Source organism: Cinclus cinclus, chromosome 1 (genome assembly GCF_963662255.1).
Source record: "Cinclus cinclus chromosome 1, bCinCin1.1, whole genome shotgun sequence".
NCBI classification, from domain to species: Eukaryota; Metazoa; Chordata; class Aves; order Passeriformes; family Cinclidae; genus Cinclus; species Cinclus cinclus.
Window position 1 is genome coordinate 144,159,387 of NC_085046.1, and position 16,883 is coordinate 144,176,269.

Sequence of the window (16,883 nt, forward strand, 5' to 3'; positions counted from 1 at the left end):
GACTTAGTGACCAGAAACTGCAGCGACCGTCTCCCCTTCTGTTCCCTGTTCCACACACCAGGGCAGGGAAGCACACAGGGATGCTTATCCTCACACTGTTTTCTTATGAGGAAGCCGTGCTTGTTTCCCACCCCCTGGACTGCCCCTCACCTCTCTCCAGGAAGGCTTTTCCTTGTTCTCAGGCTTCGTCCAAAAAGGCTCAGGGAAGGGACGGGGGGTTCCTACTGGCACTATTTAATCCTGTGAAGTTCCCTGCAAACTGCACGGGTTTTTTCCCTTCCTGATATCATAGTGAAAAAGCATTTGAAAGAAGCCAGCCCAGATCTAGGTTACAGATGAAGACTATTATGCCGTGGTAACACAAGCTTGCTTTCTTTCTAACTGAGAAGTTAATCCTCAGGGAGCCATTATTTCTCTGGCAGCTCCAGCGGGAATGTTCACAGTGTTCCATTTGGCTACTGATAGGCCCAGATAAGTGATTTTTACAGGGCTCGAAACAAGGCTCAGCTATGGTATGCCAAAAATCCAGCAGCACAAAAAGAAAAGCTGTGCTCTCAAATGAGCTAGCAAGTTTTCTCTTGCTTTGGAGAATGATAGTGGCCCAGCCATCTAAGATTAGATCTTATTTGTAGGTAGATTAAATAGTACTTATACAGCTTAAACTCGCTGACTTTGAGGCAGTGATTTTGAATTGATAAGAATTTTCTCTTCTATCAAGCCCTATTTAAGGTTTCTCTTGTGCTCATGTTATTTAGCTCTCCTCATGCTCTTCCATGCAGCAATAGTTTACATAGCATGTAGCTACATTTTAATTATATTTATGTTGACACTGGTGTTCTAGGCTAATTACTTTAACTTTAGTGCAAAAGTTATTGGTTTGTTTTTTCATAAACCTCTTGAAAAGAACAAACAAAGCCAGAAAGCTGTCTGAAACTTGCAGGAACGTCAGGCAGAGGCTCAATTGCCTTAAGTTAACCCACTTGCATGGAGAAATCACCCAACTTGGTATGCTGCATGGCATTCTTACTCCTTTTGTCTTTATTTATCCTTAAGTGCCATTAAAATAAATGCTATTTAGGTTGAAAAGCAAGCACTTTAACGGAAGTTGCAACATCTAGCTTGTCTGTGTATGAATGGATCTCATTTGGCACTACAAGGTGTCTATTTATGAAGTGAAACCATCATTTTCCCACGGGATCCCACACTGGGTCCTCTGCTTAATACATTGCAAGTATTTTGCTTAAATATTGTCATTCATTCATTCATTCATTCATTCATTCATTCATTCATTCCTTCATTCACTCCTAAATGAATCTTCCTTTATTCTCCATCCCATTTTTGCCATGTCACCCTCTCTAGAGCATTCCCCCACTCCATGCAGTGTAGGTGTATTGCAGACCCACTCATGCCAGTGTTGTGATGCTGTTGTTCAAATGGGACAGTGGCTTTGTCATCTAAAATGGGAAACCATCAAGATTCTGGAACAAGCGAAAAACAAAACAGTTCTTGGAAATATTATCGGCTATTTATCTTACCAGACTAAAATCAAAAAATCCATAAAACCAATGATATCTGTGAAACAGCCTTCAAATAGCATGTATAAGCTAATACTGGGGAGAGATCTGGCAACCATGTCACCAGTTTCCGAGAGACTTCTGTAGTGACTGGAACTGAGATCTGACAGTTCTCAAGTTCTTTGAGAACTGTGACTTGTAGGAGGGGGAGCAGAGTCATGTACTCTCCCAAATAATCTACAGCTCAGGCTGGAAAGCAGGACTTGTGGATGTGAACTTATTCAGCAGAAGTGAGAACTGAACCCTGCAAACATTTTACTAATGGCCTGAATAGAAGAACCCTGTTACAGCCATTTCTTTGTGTTAATGAGGGCAATAGCCAAAGTGTGATTCGCACACCATAATCATGTACAGGGTATTCTGTGTGCACACACGAAATCTGATCCCCTTCGTGCTTTGTAGATGGAGAAAAACCTCATTAGACATTCCTGATCACTCATAGGGTTTTGATAGAATAATGATTTCTCAATCAGTTTGCTGAGATATAAACCTTTACTTGTAAAAATGGGAAATTTTATAATATTATGTCCATAACATCAATAATATAAAATATAAAAAAATGAGGGTTTTTTAGTCTGGTGTTTAAACTGTTCCTAAAAAGTCAGTTTATATGGGGGATGGACCTTCTCTCTTTGTGTTTGCAATCTGTATCATAACGATGATAAGAGTATAATTATATATAATCTATAATAACTGCTATTGGCTACCTCACAGGAGTATTGGAAAGAGTACATTAAAATAATATTCAGATAACTACAACACTGGAAGACTATTTACTCTTGGACAAAATATTCTGTCTGGGGAAATAGCCATTCTCTAGTTAGATAAGGCACCGTATAGCAACACATTCTTCAGTTTCTACTTTGTCACCTCTCTCCTACTTTATGCATCTCCCAAAATGTTTAACAGAAAAGAGAGTTAAAATTCAGGGATGAAAAAGTACTGGTATTTCCTCTTGTTTCACTTAATAACTAACAGCAAGATAAACAAGAGGGAGGGAGAAATCAGCTAGTAAAGACAGACTCAACCACAATGATGCAAAGTAGACAAAAATTATTAAACGGGGAGGAATTTTTGCCAGTAAAAGTCAATTAGCCAAAATTTGTCTCTCAGCTAGATGTTTCTAAAATATATACAAAAACACAGACACATTCAAGCATGTGTATATACAAGGGTAGGGTTAAAAAGCCTGCTCTAAGTTGATGCCTATGACATATGTGGAAAATCACATAAACCCATGAACTGACAGTTTTTGTATAGATGAATGGATCTTGCAGAGAGCAGAATAATATCTCCTTCCACGTGGTAGCATTCTCCTGAGCTTGGCATGACAGCATGTCTGCTTTAGTCTTCAGTTCCCATTTGAATGAGGAGCCAACTCCCACATTAATAATCTGTGGTAAAAATATATACATGACCCAGCTGCCACTTTCTCACTCCCTCTTTGAGAACACTTAGGCCTTGGAGTAAACATTTATTCTAAACAATGCAGGAGGAATGTGACTGCTCAGCACTGCCTGGGATTAGCAAGGAGAACTGGAGGATAGTTTTAGGTGTAGTAAAGAAATGTGCGATAGCAGAAGTATGTTTTGACAAGGATAATATTATTAGCTGTACAAAGATTTGCCTTGTTTACTCTTCAAGAGGTTTCTGGGTGATTTTTGCATGTTATACTGAAGAAGCACTGCTTGCCATGGCAGCACAGTTTCCAAGTCACATTGTGGTGCCAAATGTTCTGTCTTAAAGATGCTAGTTAAAATTCAGCGCTCTGCCCAATGAGGGGGGGTGATCATCATTGGCAGCAGGATAGAAAAGCATCGAACTGAGACTTAATAAGGCTTTATCTTCCAATCATTAACATGACCATAATAATTACCATAAAAAAACCCTTTTCTTAATTTTGCATGGAACAGATTCACCCAAGGTTAATGAGCTGCTGTCTTTTATGATTGATTTTGGTTGGGGCTTTCTTCACCTCCTGACTGTGTACTCTGGTGTAGGTTGGTGTGAGTTGTTAAAAGGCTGCTGTGTGCCAAGGCTCACATAGCTAGCTGGGTTTTGGTGAAACTTCTTAAGATTCCTGTAACTGAAGGTGAGAACTCCTGACTGATAAAACAAAAAATGTTTGTGTATAAGCCCATTCAACTGTGTGAAGTATTCTTGGTTTCTCTTTATTATGGATTCTGCAGGAATTCTGGCTATACTTAGTATCTCTTTAATTAAAGGAGATTTTTCTACTCTTTTCATCATATCCCTGTCCTTTAATCCATCCACCACTTGCTGTCGACCTGATGCTTTCCTCTCATCTGTAGCTGTCAGTCCATGAGTACCAACAGGTTGGGGGCACAGTCAAAACTGGGTGCTGTGCAGGCAGACAGGAGGTTGCCTCTGGGCTTCAATTAAATGATTTAAAAACAGAAGGCAAATAAATTACCAGTGGTGTGGTGACAAGATGAATGGTGCTCCATAGCTGGGCAAGCATCACAATTGCCCTAGGTAGCTATGTCCACTTGCTGCAACAACAGCTTATCATTGTGCTCTATATCCTGGTCTCTATTCCCAGTCATCTTCTAAAAGCTGTTTTGGACATGCCTCTCATTCCTTTGGCCTTATCCATTGCTTTTTGCCAGCTGCAGCTATGAAAACACTGTCCCACTGATACAGCCACATCATGCCATTCTCAACTCTTTACAAAATTTCTCTGCTTCTAAAGGATTGGAGTCTGGACAATTTGAGTTTTCTTCCTGTGAAGTAGTTTAGAGGCCTTTGTAATTCATTAGATTTTTCCAAATCTTTTAAATGAGCAATAAATATGCAAAGGCAAAGCAGCCAGCTCAGAAAAAAAACCCAGAAAATATCTTTAAATGAACCAAAATTCAGCTGAAAGATGCAGGAAAGGACAAAGCTGCATGTGCTGCACTGGCAGTTCCTATCAAATGTTATCTACAAGATAAGCACAAAGTTGAGGCATATTGAGCACTATGTTTTCGTTGGTGCTCTGGGGTCTTTAGATGCACATATCACCTTTTTCTGGAAATTCATCCATTCATTCAGCTTAAGAGTAGCCATACTGAGCAAGCACACTAATTTCTGTCTCCCAAAAGTCCAATCAAGTGTCAGCATGTCTATTACTAGATCTTAAATACAGTAAATCCCTGAAAGATTTGTGTAATCTATGTTCTTTAGGAGCTCTGGCAAGTTGATAAAAGTGCTTTCTTTCTTTCTTTCTTTCTTTCTTTCTTTCTTTCTTTCTTTCTTTCTTTCTTTCTTTCTTTCTTTCTTTCTTTCTTCCAGCCTTAAGATCTATGATTTTTTTTTTCAATTAGTGTGAGCTTTCAGGCTCTTGAATTTACTATCTGCTATTTCAGTTTTGTTTTCTTTAATTGGAACAGCTATAATGCAAAGTGCAACATTGTGTGTGTTGGGAATAATTCAAATGGAAAAGACACAGCAAACTCTAGAATACTTTTGCAAGTCCCATGTACCTACAGAGCTTTTTTGGTACAAAGGTGGATAAACTTGGCATTTTAATCCTGTTAGGAGTTAAGCTTTTTCCATATGTCCTGATTTTCCTGAAAAGAAGAAAGCAAAATGTTCATCTGTTTTTCACATCCTTTCCCTCATTTTTTTGGCAGGAGCTCATAATGAGAGGAGACACAGTGAGCCAAATGCATCCCTAGAACCGCAGAGGTCACACCAGGCCTCACATTGGCTCACTGAATTTCTATAAATATCCAGCTATTCTTTGATTATTTTTTTCTCCCTGCAATCACATACCATTTCCTTTCATAAAATGTGTGGCTGTATATAATTTTTAAAATTATTTTTGCTTGGCGTACAAATGAACATTTCAGTTCAGGCAAAGTGCAGGGTGGGTAGGCTGCTCCTCTGCCATGACATGGAAGAGACCATGGCTCTCCAGGATACTGGATATGCAAATATACTCTGGAAAAAATCTGCTGGAATTAATGTGAAGATAATGCAGATGGGTGCAAATAGGCACATTTAATATTTCAAATAATTCTCATAACAAAAAACCCTTTAAATCCATTTACTGAAAATAAACATAGAACGTGGGCAGAAGAGCACACAGGCAGTGGCACATTTTATGTAAATCATTTCCTCTCCTGGGACAGAGTTGTTATGAAATCCTATTTCAACTCAAATCAGCAGGAGATGTATGAGCAACCTCAGAGTCTGGGTTTCATCTGTGCTGTTCAGTTCAGTCATGTAAAGCATGTAAATAACCTGTTCTCAGCAAAGCCAAGTGACACTGAAGAGGTGGGGGCTTTTACTTTCCCAGTGATAGCCATGTCTTTGCCAATGGGATACTGAACAGGGCCTTCAATGTGAGGCTGGGAAGTGAAAGCCATGATCTCTTCTCTAACACAAAATCTTTCACAGAATTGTTAGAATGAGCAGTTATTCTCACAAAACTTTACATTAAGGGATAAATGGTTTTCTTATCTCACCAATCTGTCACAGATTGCCAACATCTGCTTTATTTGGTGACTGACATGAGTTTGAGTACAATATTTCTTATTCCTTTCTCAGATGATCACTGGTAATTCTGGCTGAACTCTAGCTAGTTATATTTATATTGTTATTTTAAAATTTAAATGATTGAATAGCAGTGGGAAGTTTGGTGTTTTGGTATCATATAGGATATCATTAGAATTTTGAGCTAATTTATGTTGGCTTCTGTCTGTGTGTGGAGGTTTAAAAAAGAACCAAAAACTATATGAAGGCAACTAAGAATAGAAGCTGTGACTCAAAATGCTTTGAGATTAATTGATATTAGTTGGAACGGAGAGTAAGGACTATTTTTAAATGAAAGGAAAAGGAGAAATATTAGGCTAGAGTAAGTCATTAATCATCAAAATGAGTTTCCAGTATGAAATAATTAGCCAGACCTAGAGCAAGGACAAGGTTCAAAATGAGATCCATGCCCTTATTTGCTACGGATTGCACTGTGAGGTCCCTGGAAGCCCCAGCTCTGAGTTGTGCATTCAGTCCTAACAGCACGGTGGTCTGCCAGATCCTATTCTGCTCTGACTGCCGTGATTACGGATTGCCAGTCATGGCAATTCTGTTTTGCAAATAAAATTTTCGAGGGTTTGTGAATTAGGGTGGTGGTGGTGAAGCAGTTTGATTTGGGGGCTTTTTGTCTGGTTTTATTTGTTAGTTGTTGATTTAGATTGGGTTGCTTTTTTGTTCCAAAATCTTGTGATTAAATGTTAACTTCAGCTCTTGGACATGGGGGCTTATATCTGTGCTCTGTTTGATTTGGAACCAGAATTTAAACCAAATCAATCATAACCAGGGTGGTTTTGTTCTAAATTCTGATTTACTCATCTTTTACTCTTCCCTGTTGAAGTTGCCCTTTGTGTGAAAGTAGCCACAGCTCTGTAGAGAGAGAAGTGGAGTATCTGATGGCTGAGTAATCTCTTTCTGTCTTTCCTACTTGGAAATTTAAATGGAAAATCCATCTTAGGTTTAGGAAAAATTTCTCTGAACCTATACCTTCCCAATTAAATGGCTTGGCACTGGATAATAAATATTTCCCAGTAAATGATATTTCAGGGTCTGCATTAAATCATTGGTTATGAATGTCACAAAGTTTCTGATTTTACCATCTATTTCTTTAAACTGGACTCCAGTAGCACTTCCTTGTGAGGTGAAGGAAGAATTCCCCATGGAGAACTCGTTTTAGTGTGAACAAAGTTGTAGGATCTGGCTTCTATGTTCCCCATGGCTTAATTTACTGGTCTGCCAAATAAAAAGATCTGTGAATCTATTTTTAAAAATATTGATATCTTACAAAGTAAAGCTATAGAGAGAAGATCTGAAGAGCCACCTTTACACAAAGCACGACTCCTGTAAAGTCACCAAAGCCAAGATTTCTTCCTTACACATAATAACATTCACTGCTGTCATTAAAATAACAGATCTGTTCCCTGAAAAAGGGACTTCTGTAGAGAAAGTTAGTTGCTATTTGGTTTCCTTAAAAACCCCTTTTGCCCTTTTCCATGCAGTCCTCCATTTTGTCAAATTGCCCTCTCAAGTCCAACAGTTGTGGGGCCTTCATAACCCCATTTAGAGCTGCTGCTGTTGAGCACATGCCTGGTATTGTGGGAGTGCACTTTGGAGCAGCTCAGGAAATAAAAACCTCCCTTCAGAGTTGGCAGCTTACAACAGCAGAGCAATAAATACTTATTTGTTTCTCCTTTCTTCCTCTCACTCCATTTTTGTTCCAGTGAAAGCAGTGTCACTACCTGGTATTACCTTAAGTATGCTCAGAGCTCCTACAAGACTCCAAAATCCTTGTTTGGGTATTTCTGGGCGTTTTGTACTTCCCTCTGGACCCTTCTGACCCAAACCATTCTGTGGTTCTGTTATGCTATAGTTCTGTGATTCTATGATCATGATTCTATGATCAGAGTTTGAGGAAGGGGGCAGAAATATTCTGATATTTTCCAACCAGCCGCCATCTAAATGTTTCCCAGTTGTCTTTCCTGCTCTTCTGTGCAGTTATATACGTGCTCTTTTTCCTTTTAAGCTTAGTGTTTTTTTTCTCATCCTCATGTTTTCTTTCTTATCAACCAGAAATACTGAAACAGCCTGTGAAATTGTTAAGGGTTTGTACCACTTAATCTCTGTATCAAATCAAGTACAATCATACAAATAATTTCAAATAAAATAAATTCTCTGAGATTGCTGAATTTTTAGTCTGTGCTGTGACATTAACATTTTTCCACCTCTAGAAACATAAGGACTAAGAACATTTAGGGGGAACCTTCAGTCCCAGCTTACTTGTTTTAGCTTCATAGCTAAGTTCACCTCTGCTATGCAGTCCCTAAATGAGTACATTTGTCTCTTCACTGTACCTCAACTAATTTCATGTCCTCTAACATAATCAAAAGTGACTCTTCTTTGCCAAGAAAATTGCCTCTTTAAGTATATCGTACTTTTGCTGCAATACTGACACTAGAAATTGCTGTAATGTATTGGGCCAAGCAAATTATTTTTAAGGCAAAATTATTAAACTACGATCTTGCTTAATCCTTTTATAAATATTTGGGGCAGAAAAATATGCTTTAATGTTGTTTCAGTTCTACATTTTTTTGGTGAATAATCTGTGAATAATTCACTTTCCAGATGCAAAGTATTACTGAGGTATTATGATAAGACTAAGGAAAACACAACCCAAGATGTATTTCATTTAGAGGGCTGTGTGCTTTTCAAAATAGAGGCTTTGGTGCCACCACTCATAAAATGTAAAGCAGTCATCTTGCTTTTAGACCACCTGCCCATAATGGTGGTGGAACACTCCTTGTTTCTTTGGAGGCAGTATCAGGGTCATGCCAGTGCTGCTGCATTTCATGACCAAAGATAAAATAGTTTCAGTTGTGCTACCTTTTGACAAATGCTACTGCAGATGAAATCTTCTTGAGTGGATCTGGGATTTGTTTATTCTTGCCTCACAGACATCTGTTCCTTGTCCCAGGTCCCCTGATGCTGTCTGCCTTCATGCAGCGTTAAACCAAGTCAATAAGACCTTTGTCCAAATGTGGGGATATGGAAAATGCAATTGGACAGGCCAGAAATATCTCCTCCTGAGCTGTGGTTCAAAGCTATGTGTAGAACATAATTTAGTTATAATTTTATTAGTAGAAGTTGGCCTGTTTTTCTGCAGGGTTTGACACTGTTGAGGTGTGTAACCTTTCCAGTTAGGTCCCGCAAGTCGTATCTGGCCAGTCTTGTCTTTGAATTGTTGAAATATTCCTTATAATAAGTATTATGTCGAACTACACAGCAGTTGTTCTTTCTTAAATCTGATCTAGGTGATTATCTCAAGCTGGTTTGACTTGTCTGCCATATAAAACTTGGGGAGAACAGACTGTATGAACCAAAACCACCCAGCCAGCAGAGAAATTAGATTAAAACTATGTTTAAGAGAAATCTTCATAAACATCTCCTGTTACATCTTTTCTTATCCAGAATCCTGGCCACAATGAAGTCAATGGAAAAACTCCAGTTGCTGCTAAGAAAGGCCAGAATTTTATTCCAAGTCTGTGAAATAAGCCATAATTAAACTTCCATTGTGGCTGCCAGCATCCATGTCACCACTTGCTTCCACTTTCTGAATTTAATTTTAATGAAAATCTGTCCAAAACTTAAGAGGCATTTGATGAATAGCCAAGTGACTTTCTTCCTCTATCACTCTCTCTTATACACACAATTAATTTAGAAAATGTGCCCTAACACCTTCCACAGTTTCCTTTTGTAACAAATGTTAAAGACCCTGCACTAACATAATGGAAAATTCTCCTTGTTATTGCTTGCTCTTCTTTTATGTTTTGGATTGAAAAAGTCCCACAGTTCACCACACTCTAATTAATGGTCATTATTTACAAACTTGCTTTATTCTCTGAATTAATTTATTTCCCTTTCTCCCACAAATAAATAAATGATGGTTTAAATTATCTTTCTATAAATATTTGATTTAGCCCAGGTCAGGAGTTCCTGCTGGATGTTCAGTATGCATTTGGTCTACCCTTCTACCCGAAGTATGAAGCACAATATACTGAGGAAGAAAAGGACCTTTCCTTGCAAATCATGCAGTATATCTCCAATTTCATAAACTCTGGGTAAGTGTGGGATATTTAAGAACTGCTGTGACTGGGGAGATGAGGAGAAGTACAGGGAGTCAGTCAGTCCAGACCCTGCCCTCACTTAATCATTTTCCATTTCCTCTACAGTCTGCAAGCCCACAGTGGGATTTGGTCCACACTGTTGGAAAGTCATGGTCAAGTTACCAAGCAGAGCAGCCACCAAAGGCTTATTTTAGAGACTTTGCTAGAAGGAATAGATATTTTATCTCCCTTGACCAGCTGCTAAAGTAAATTCAGGTTTCAAAGGCCTTGGTGTTGTCTCCAGGGGTTAGTTCTAGGACCCCAATTCTGAAACCTCTTGGCTAAGAGTTCTCATTTTCCCATAAGAAAAGGGATAGCACAAGAAGACAGAGTGCACCCTTTAACAACTAGTCTGTGAACATCATTCTATGCTACTGTGCTGTGGCCATGCTTGAGAATGAGGAGTATCTCTGGAAACCTAGTATGGGAATGAATGCTGGGAACAGTGACTTAACGTTCTTTTTGCAGTATCTTGGGTTGGGCTGGGATTGAGGGCTATTGAGGGTGTTCATAAGCCTGTGTCTATGCAGGTTCTGTATATCTGTTCCTTAGGAAGTGAACCAGGCTAAAAAGAACTGTCAGATGAGGCACTGTGATTGATTCACCCATCTGGACTGAATTTGAACCCTGCTGGTTAGAGGGACTGGATACAAATTCCTCTGACCTAGCCAATCTTCTTATCATTTTACTGTTCATATCATTCTTTTCTAATGATGATGTCTTTCACTCCCTTAGAAATCCAAACTACCCCCACAGTTTCTCGAGAAGAATGTTGGGGGTGATGCCTGCCTGGCCTACGTATCTGTCAAGTGATGATGGCGATAACTACAAAGAATTCACTGTTTCTTTGCCAACTCTTAAAGGACTGAAAAAAGCAGACTGTTCCTTTTGGTCTGATTATATCAGAAGGCTGAAAGCATCCACAGGTGAGAAGACTGTTCTCTGACATTAAATAACGCCTAAATTCTCTGCTAAATGTTTTCATCGGACCAGTGCTGTTATGTCACTGTGGAAAAGAACTTTTCTCAAATTAAACATCTTGCAATGTCCAGGGTATACAGTTAAGAATGTAACACTAAACAAATTTACTTTATAGCATATAATGTGTAATGAAGTTTAACTGTCCTGGAGTTTAACTAGCCAGAGAAATCTTGTTATCATGATAGAAGATGTGATGAAGCCAAATAGAGAGCTTGCTCCTTATTTACAGTTATACCATAGATTTTGGTTAAACCAGAAGGCTGTGTATACAGCCTCTTTTGTCTACTGGAAGCACCTACCATGAGAATGTTGAGACTGCTGTGGTTTAGGAGTAGCAAAAATCATTGTCATCCACTGTAATGTGGCAGCTGAGGCTTTATACATTACTATGGTTCCTGCATGCTTTGACTTCTCACTAGATTAGTTTCTTTGACGTTTTTTACAGCTGTGGTGATTGTGCCCCTTGCATGTCTCCTTTTATATTTTCATAAATATCAATGCAGCTATGAGAACCCTTCAATTTTTTCTTACTGCTTAGGAAGTAAAACCAATTCTGCTTAGATTTCAATCCACTGCCTGTCCTGAATTTATTCTAGTACATAAACTCCCCTTCATATCTGTGTATCTTGTAAATAAATGTGGATAGCCTCAAGCAAAGCAAACAAAACCATCCCTTTCTGGCAGGCAGAGATGTTTTGAATTGTTCTTGGAGGCCTACAAGTTTGCATGTGTTTTTTATGTCCTAAGGTTTCGTCTTCATAGTGAACACAATTCAGGCTCTCTCTGTATTTCTCAGTTGAATTTCTGAGAACAAAATGTACTTTCCAAGACACCAATCTACCCAGGCTATCTGTGCCCTGACACAAGACCTTAAATGGGCTGAGGCTGATGTTTGAGTGACACAAAACTAAAATGTCTCAGAACCATCAAGCTTGTTGTTTTGATGCAAACACAGAGCATCAATTCTCTCATTCAATATATAGCCTCAATCTTTTCTCATGGTCTTTCTTCCAAAGTTGAATCAAGATTTTGTTGTCAGCCTTTTCATCAGTTTCCTGGTACCCATCAATATTTTTCAAGTTCAAAGGGGATACTTTGAATTCTCCAATAGCATTGTGCTGATTGGGATATTGCTAATTTTCACAGCTTTATTCTGATAAACAGTCCTGGCAATAACTTCTAGATCTTTTTGGAACTCATCTCACACCACTGTGGCTGTGTAATGCCAGACTGGGCTGAACTCACAGCTCTGGTAGAATGACTGCTGACCGAGCACCACGGACAGAGACTATTCCTAGCACCTATGGAAATTCCCCCAAAAAGTGGGGAATTATCCACCAGGGCATATCGTTTTTGACACAGACAAGATTTAAAACTATCCAAACTGGCATAGGAACACAAAATTCATGTATGGGTTAGTCCAATGATCTGTTTAGATCAACATCCTGCTCTTGTCCATAGCCAAAGCCAAATACTTGAATGTTAAACAAAAATAGAGGGAGGGAGATAAAACACACTTACGGAGTTCACAAAGTTGAGCAAAATTTTTGAAAATAAGCCATCAAGTGTGAAATTTATGGAGTATGGATTGTCAAGAGATGGTTTAAAAAGTACATATCAAAAGTACATGTTAATCTTCAAGCAGAGCTGAGTACACCCAGCTGGCTCTTTAAGCCAGTATTTGCTTGGCCTCAGCACCATGGTAATGCAGTTACACAGCTGATTTCTGCTAAATTCCATCTCAAAGAAACGTTGGCTTGACACTTTGTTTTGATAGGCATTTTTAATCTGTTCTCTTTCTTGAATACTAAACTTTTTCTTAAAATTTAAATAGACATTGCATCAAACCCTTTTCTGCTACAGACCTCTTAGCCTGGGATGGTAACTTATAGATCTTGTGAGTCTCCTGATAATAATCTGAGCCCAGGTTCTTATAAAAAAAGATTCTAATGTTTATCAGTTCAGTTAGAAAGGCTGCATAAAACTCAGGTGGTGATAGCTGAGCACCCTTAATTTACTTTTGAGAGTATATTGTGCTGAAATTCATGCCAAAGCAGTGTCAGTCCACCAGTACAAGTTCATCACTTGCATTGCTCCCAAAAATTAGATTCTTCAAGAATTGAATCCCTATGTATCATGTTCTTGCACCTGAGGTAGTTTGCTGTAGCTCCCTTCAGAACTGAAGCACAGCACCTCTGATCTTCCCTCCTGCTCCAGCCACTGTTTCTGGAGTGTTGTCAGGCTGTCCTGTGAGACCTGGGCATGCTGAAAAGCAGATCTGAGAGAACAATGCTGCAAACCATTTTTGGATGTTGTACCTTGTATTCCTTCCTGAGGGGGATCTATTTGTCTATCAGCTACCCTGAGATCTAATCTAACACTTTCCCGCCTTTCAAAAATTATAAATGTTCATGATAATGTTCTTGGATTGTTGTGGGTTTCAATTTGTGGCTTCATGTCAAGCAGATGGAATTTTCAAATGTGCCAGTGAGAAGCACAGATAATGAAACATTCCAGTCTTCACATCTAAGTACAAAGGTGTACAGGGTCTAGTATGATGCAATCTCAACCAGCTGTGATGAATCCCATTTTGTTCAGCGCATCTTTTCCTTGAAATCAATATTTTTCCATCTTCATGTACCATCTTTAATCTATAAGCAAAAAAAATTCCCATTATATTTCAATAAAATGGGGAAGAACTGGACAAAGCAATCATCATAAAATATAACTGGAACTGGCATTTTAAAGATTTTTCTCTATCCTTTGTATACTGCCATGGGAAGTGTCTTGACTTAGAAATGTCAAATTAGGGATGACTAAAAGCTCAAAGCTCAATACCTCTGTTCAACAGTTAACTGAGGTATTCCTTGCTGTTGTTTAAGCTAAACTCATAAATTTCAGCTTCTGGAATAAAACCTCTCATATTAGGAATCTGAGATGTCTTTTAGGTTACTCACTGCTGGATCTAGAAGCTGTTGTTTATCTGAACTGTTACCTGTAATTTTCTTTCCATTTAGTAAAAAAAATTGTCCAAGTTGGTGTTTCACTTTGTGATCAGACCAAAATAGTTAATGACAGAATGTATCATTTGTCCCTGGCACATAATTGGAATGTATATTGTTGTATTTGAAAATAATTTTTTAAAATTCATGTAATAAATTCAATGATTCATCATAATGGTTGCTGGCAGTGCCATTATAAGCTATGGAGGGAACTTGGAATCTATTTCATTGCAGATGAACTAATAATCTCTTGAAGTTTTATTTGAGACCAGTTTGCAAAGTTGGCATGTTGGGGAGCAGTTTACTTGGGGAATTATGAAAATGATGGTGCTTGAAGAGGTTTGGAGTTCCCATGGCTGCATTTCAAAGACATGCTTAATATTTTGAATTATGACGGTTACCGTAGCAAACATCAAAATGAGAAACAAGAACAGTGGCAATTGTGGAAAACAGGAGCTGTGGATGGCTTTTTCCATGGAATGTGTTAATAACTTGAAATTCAGTTAGAAATTCAGTTAAAAACAGGAGCTCCAGAATGTTTATGTATGTTCAGACAGATGTCTGAATGCTAACATTCCCCTTACATAGTGTGGTGGACTGTGTGCCTAACAGTAAGTCCCTTTATAAGGAGCCTCTCACTGTATCCCAAACAGGTGGAGTTGGATCCAGCCTACATTTCTTACTCCTCTAGTTGGTAACTAAACAGAATCAATCCTCCTCAAGTAAGTGCCTCTTACTTCAGCAGTCTTGCAGCTGGAGAGAAAGAGATGCCTTTAGTGTCTCACAGTGAAATCTTGTCTGCCCAACTCATGTGCCTAAATTTTGACTTTTAGGCATATTTTCCATGCCTAAGTTAACCAGATTGGATTTTATCTGTAGGAAATTCAACAGGTAGCAAAGCTGGAACCTTCTCCATGAGCTCTGTGATGCCATGTGTAGCCAAACAAGTGTCCAAACAAAGTAAGAGTGTTCAGAGTTCAGACGTGAATCAAAACTGAGTAAGAAATGTTGTGGTTAGCATTCATCTTTTATCCTTTCTAGTCACACCTTCTTTTTGAAAATCTCAAATAGAAAATATTCCTTTAGTATGAGGGAAATCTGTGCAGCAGTAAGAGCACTCTGGCTATGAGACGTTAAATAAACCCTCAGTGCACTTTCTTGACATAGCTTGGTGGCATTGAGGTACACCACTGAAATAGGGTTGAAGACTGAAATCACAGAATGTTAAAGATAACAAAGGAAAGATCTGTTGGAGGTGGGTGCTCTGCACTTTTTGTATTACAGACAGACAAAAAATTAATGTTGCTCACACTCCCTACCTGGCAGGGAATTTCAGGAGATAATAGAAAAATGAAGTCTTGCACAAGTGAAGAAAAACCTATTATGTATTCCAATGGCAGTAATTTAAAGGACAATATTTAATTACCATGAGGTGATCTGCCATTACTCTAAAGCAAATGGATTGGCAACTGAGAAAAACAGTTTCCTGGACATTTATAGCTACATAAAAGGTTTTTAGGTGTGTTCGACAAAATGTGTACCTTGTAGCTTGCTGCCTCAAGGATATGACATCTATTTTAACCTTAAATGTGTTGTCTTTCCAGGAAGTGCAAGTGGTGGAGAGCCATCTGCAGAAAACAGCTCTGGTGAAACTCCAAGTGAAGTTACCTCCCTGGAGAGGCAGCCCCTGGGGGATGAGGTGTCTTACAGCAGATAGGGAATCACAGGGCTGTGGGGTGGTTTTGTCACTCAATTGTATATCCACACAACCATCTCACACCAGATGAACAACACTTCCTTTAGTTAACTTTCTCAACAAATAAAGTAGACTTTTCAATAAAGTAGTTTTCAAGAAAACTGATTAATATGGCACAAAATAAGCACCACAGCTATTGTTTTAAGTCAAAAGAGGCTGTAATTTGAAAAAAAAAAGAGAAAGTATCAATAAAAACTGCAAAACCAAAAATGCTTGGTCTTTATTTCTTGCAACTACACAAATGCCAGCATATTCTAGTACCACCTGCCAGAAAAGGACATGAATCAAAACACTCAGAACCCCCTCACTGATGAGGCTCAGATTTATTAAATGTCGTATCTGTCTTGTCCTTTTTTATTACTCATCCTATCACAAGCTGCTGATAGGAGAGAGAGCATGTTTTGGCATTCTGGAGAAAACTAAAGAACTCTAAAATGGGAAGGAAGAGCAATTTAGGAAGGGAATCAAGAGTATGCATTGAGTGTGTTCACATGAAGTCATGCACATGCTATATTCATGATCCCCTGTGAAATTATGAGTAAGACTTTGGATAAAGCAGAGCACACAGAAGAGATAATGCAAAGAATACGTTAATTAAAACTGAGGTTGTGCCATCCTTGGAACGTCTATCTTTTTAAAGAAGAAGGTGAGATATACAATAGTTTTGGAAGCTTAAGGAAAATGATAGGATACATCTAATGGCTCTGAAGGTATTTTGGATTAGGTTGTTAATTTTTTGCTGGGATCCATTGGCAACAGAACCTTCAGTTGACAGCGTGTCACACACGTTCATGAGACTTCACTAAAAGTAAAATCAAGGTTGCCTAGTAAGACACAAATTTCTTGTCCAGTGCTGAAATGTTTTAGTAAAACA

At 38.6% G+C, this 16,883-nt stretch overlaps 1 protein-coding gene across 1 annotated transcript in view; it reads left to right on the forward strand.

Annotated features, from left to right (window-relative positions):
- Positions 1-15,970, forward strand: part of TG (thyroglobulin) — a 145,648-nt gene extending 129,678 nt beyond the window's left edge. Inside the window, exons 46-48 of the mRNA XM_062504085.1 lie at positions 10,085-10,225; positions 11,006-11,196; positions 15,858-15,970. Of these exons, the coding sequence (XP_062360069.1) occupies positions 10,085-10,225; positions 11,006-11,196; positions 15,858-15,970 (445 nt within the window). The remainder of the gene's footprint in view (positions 1-10,084; positions 10,226-11,005; positions 11,197-15,857) is intronic.
- Positions 15,971-16,883: the final 913 nt, after the last annotated feature.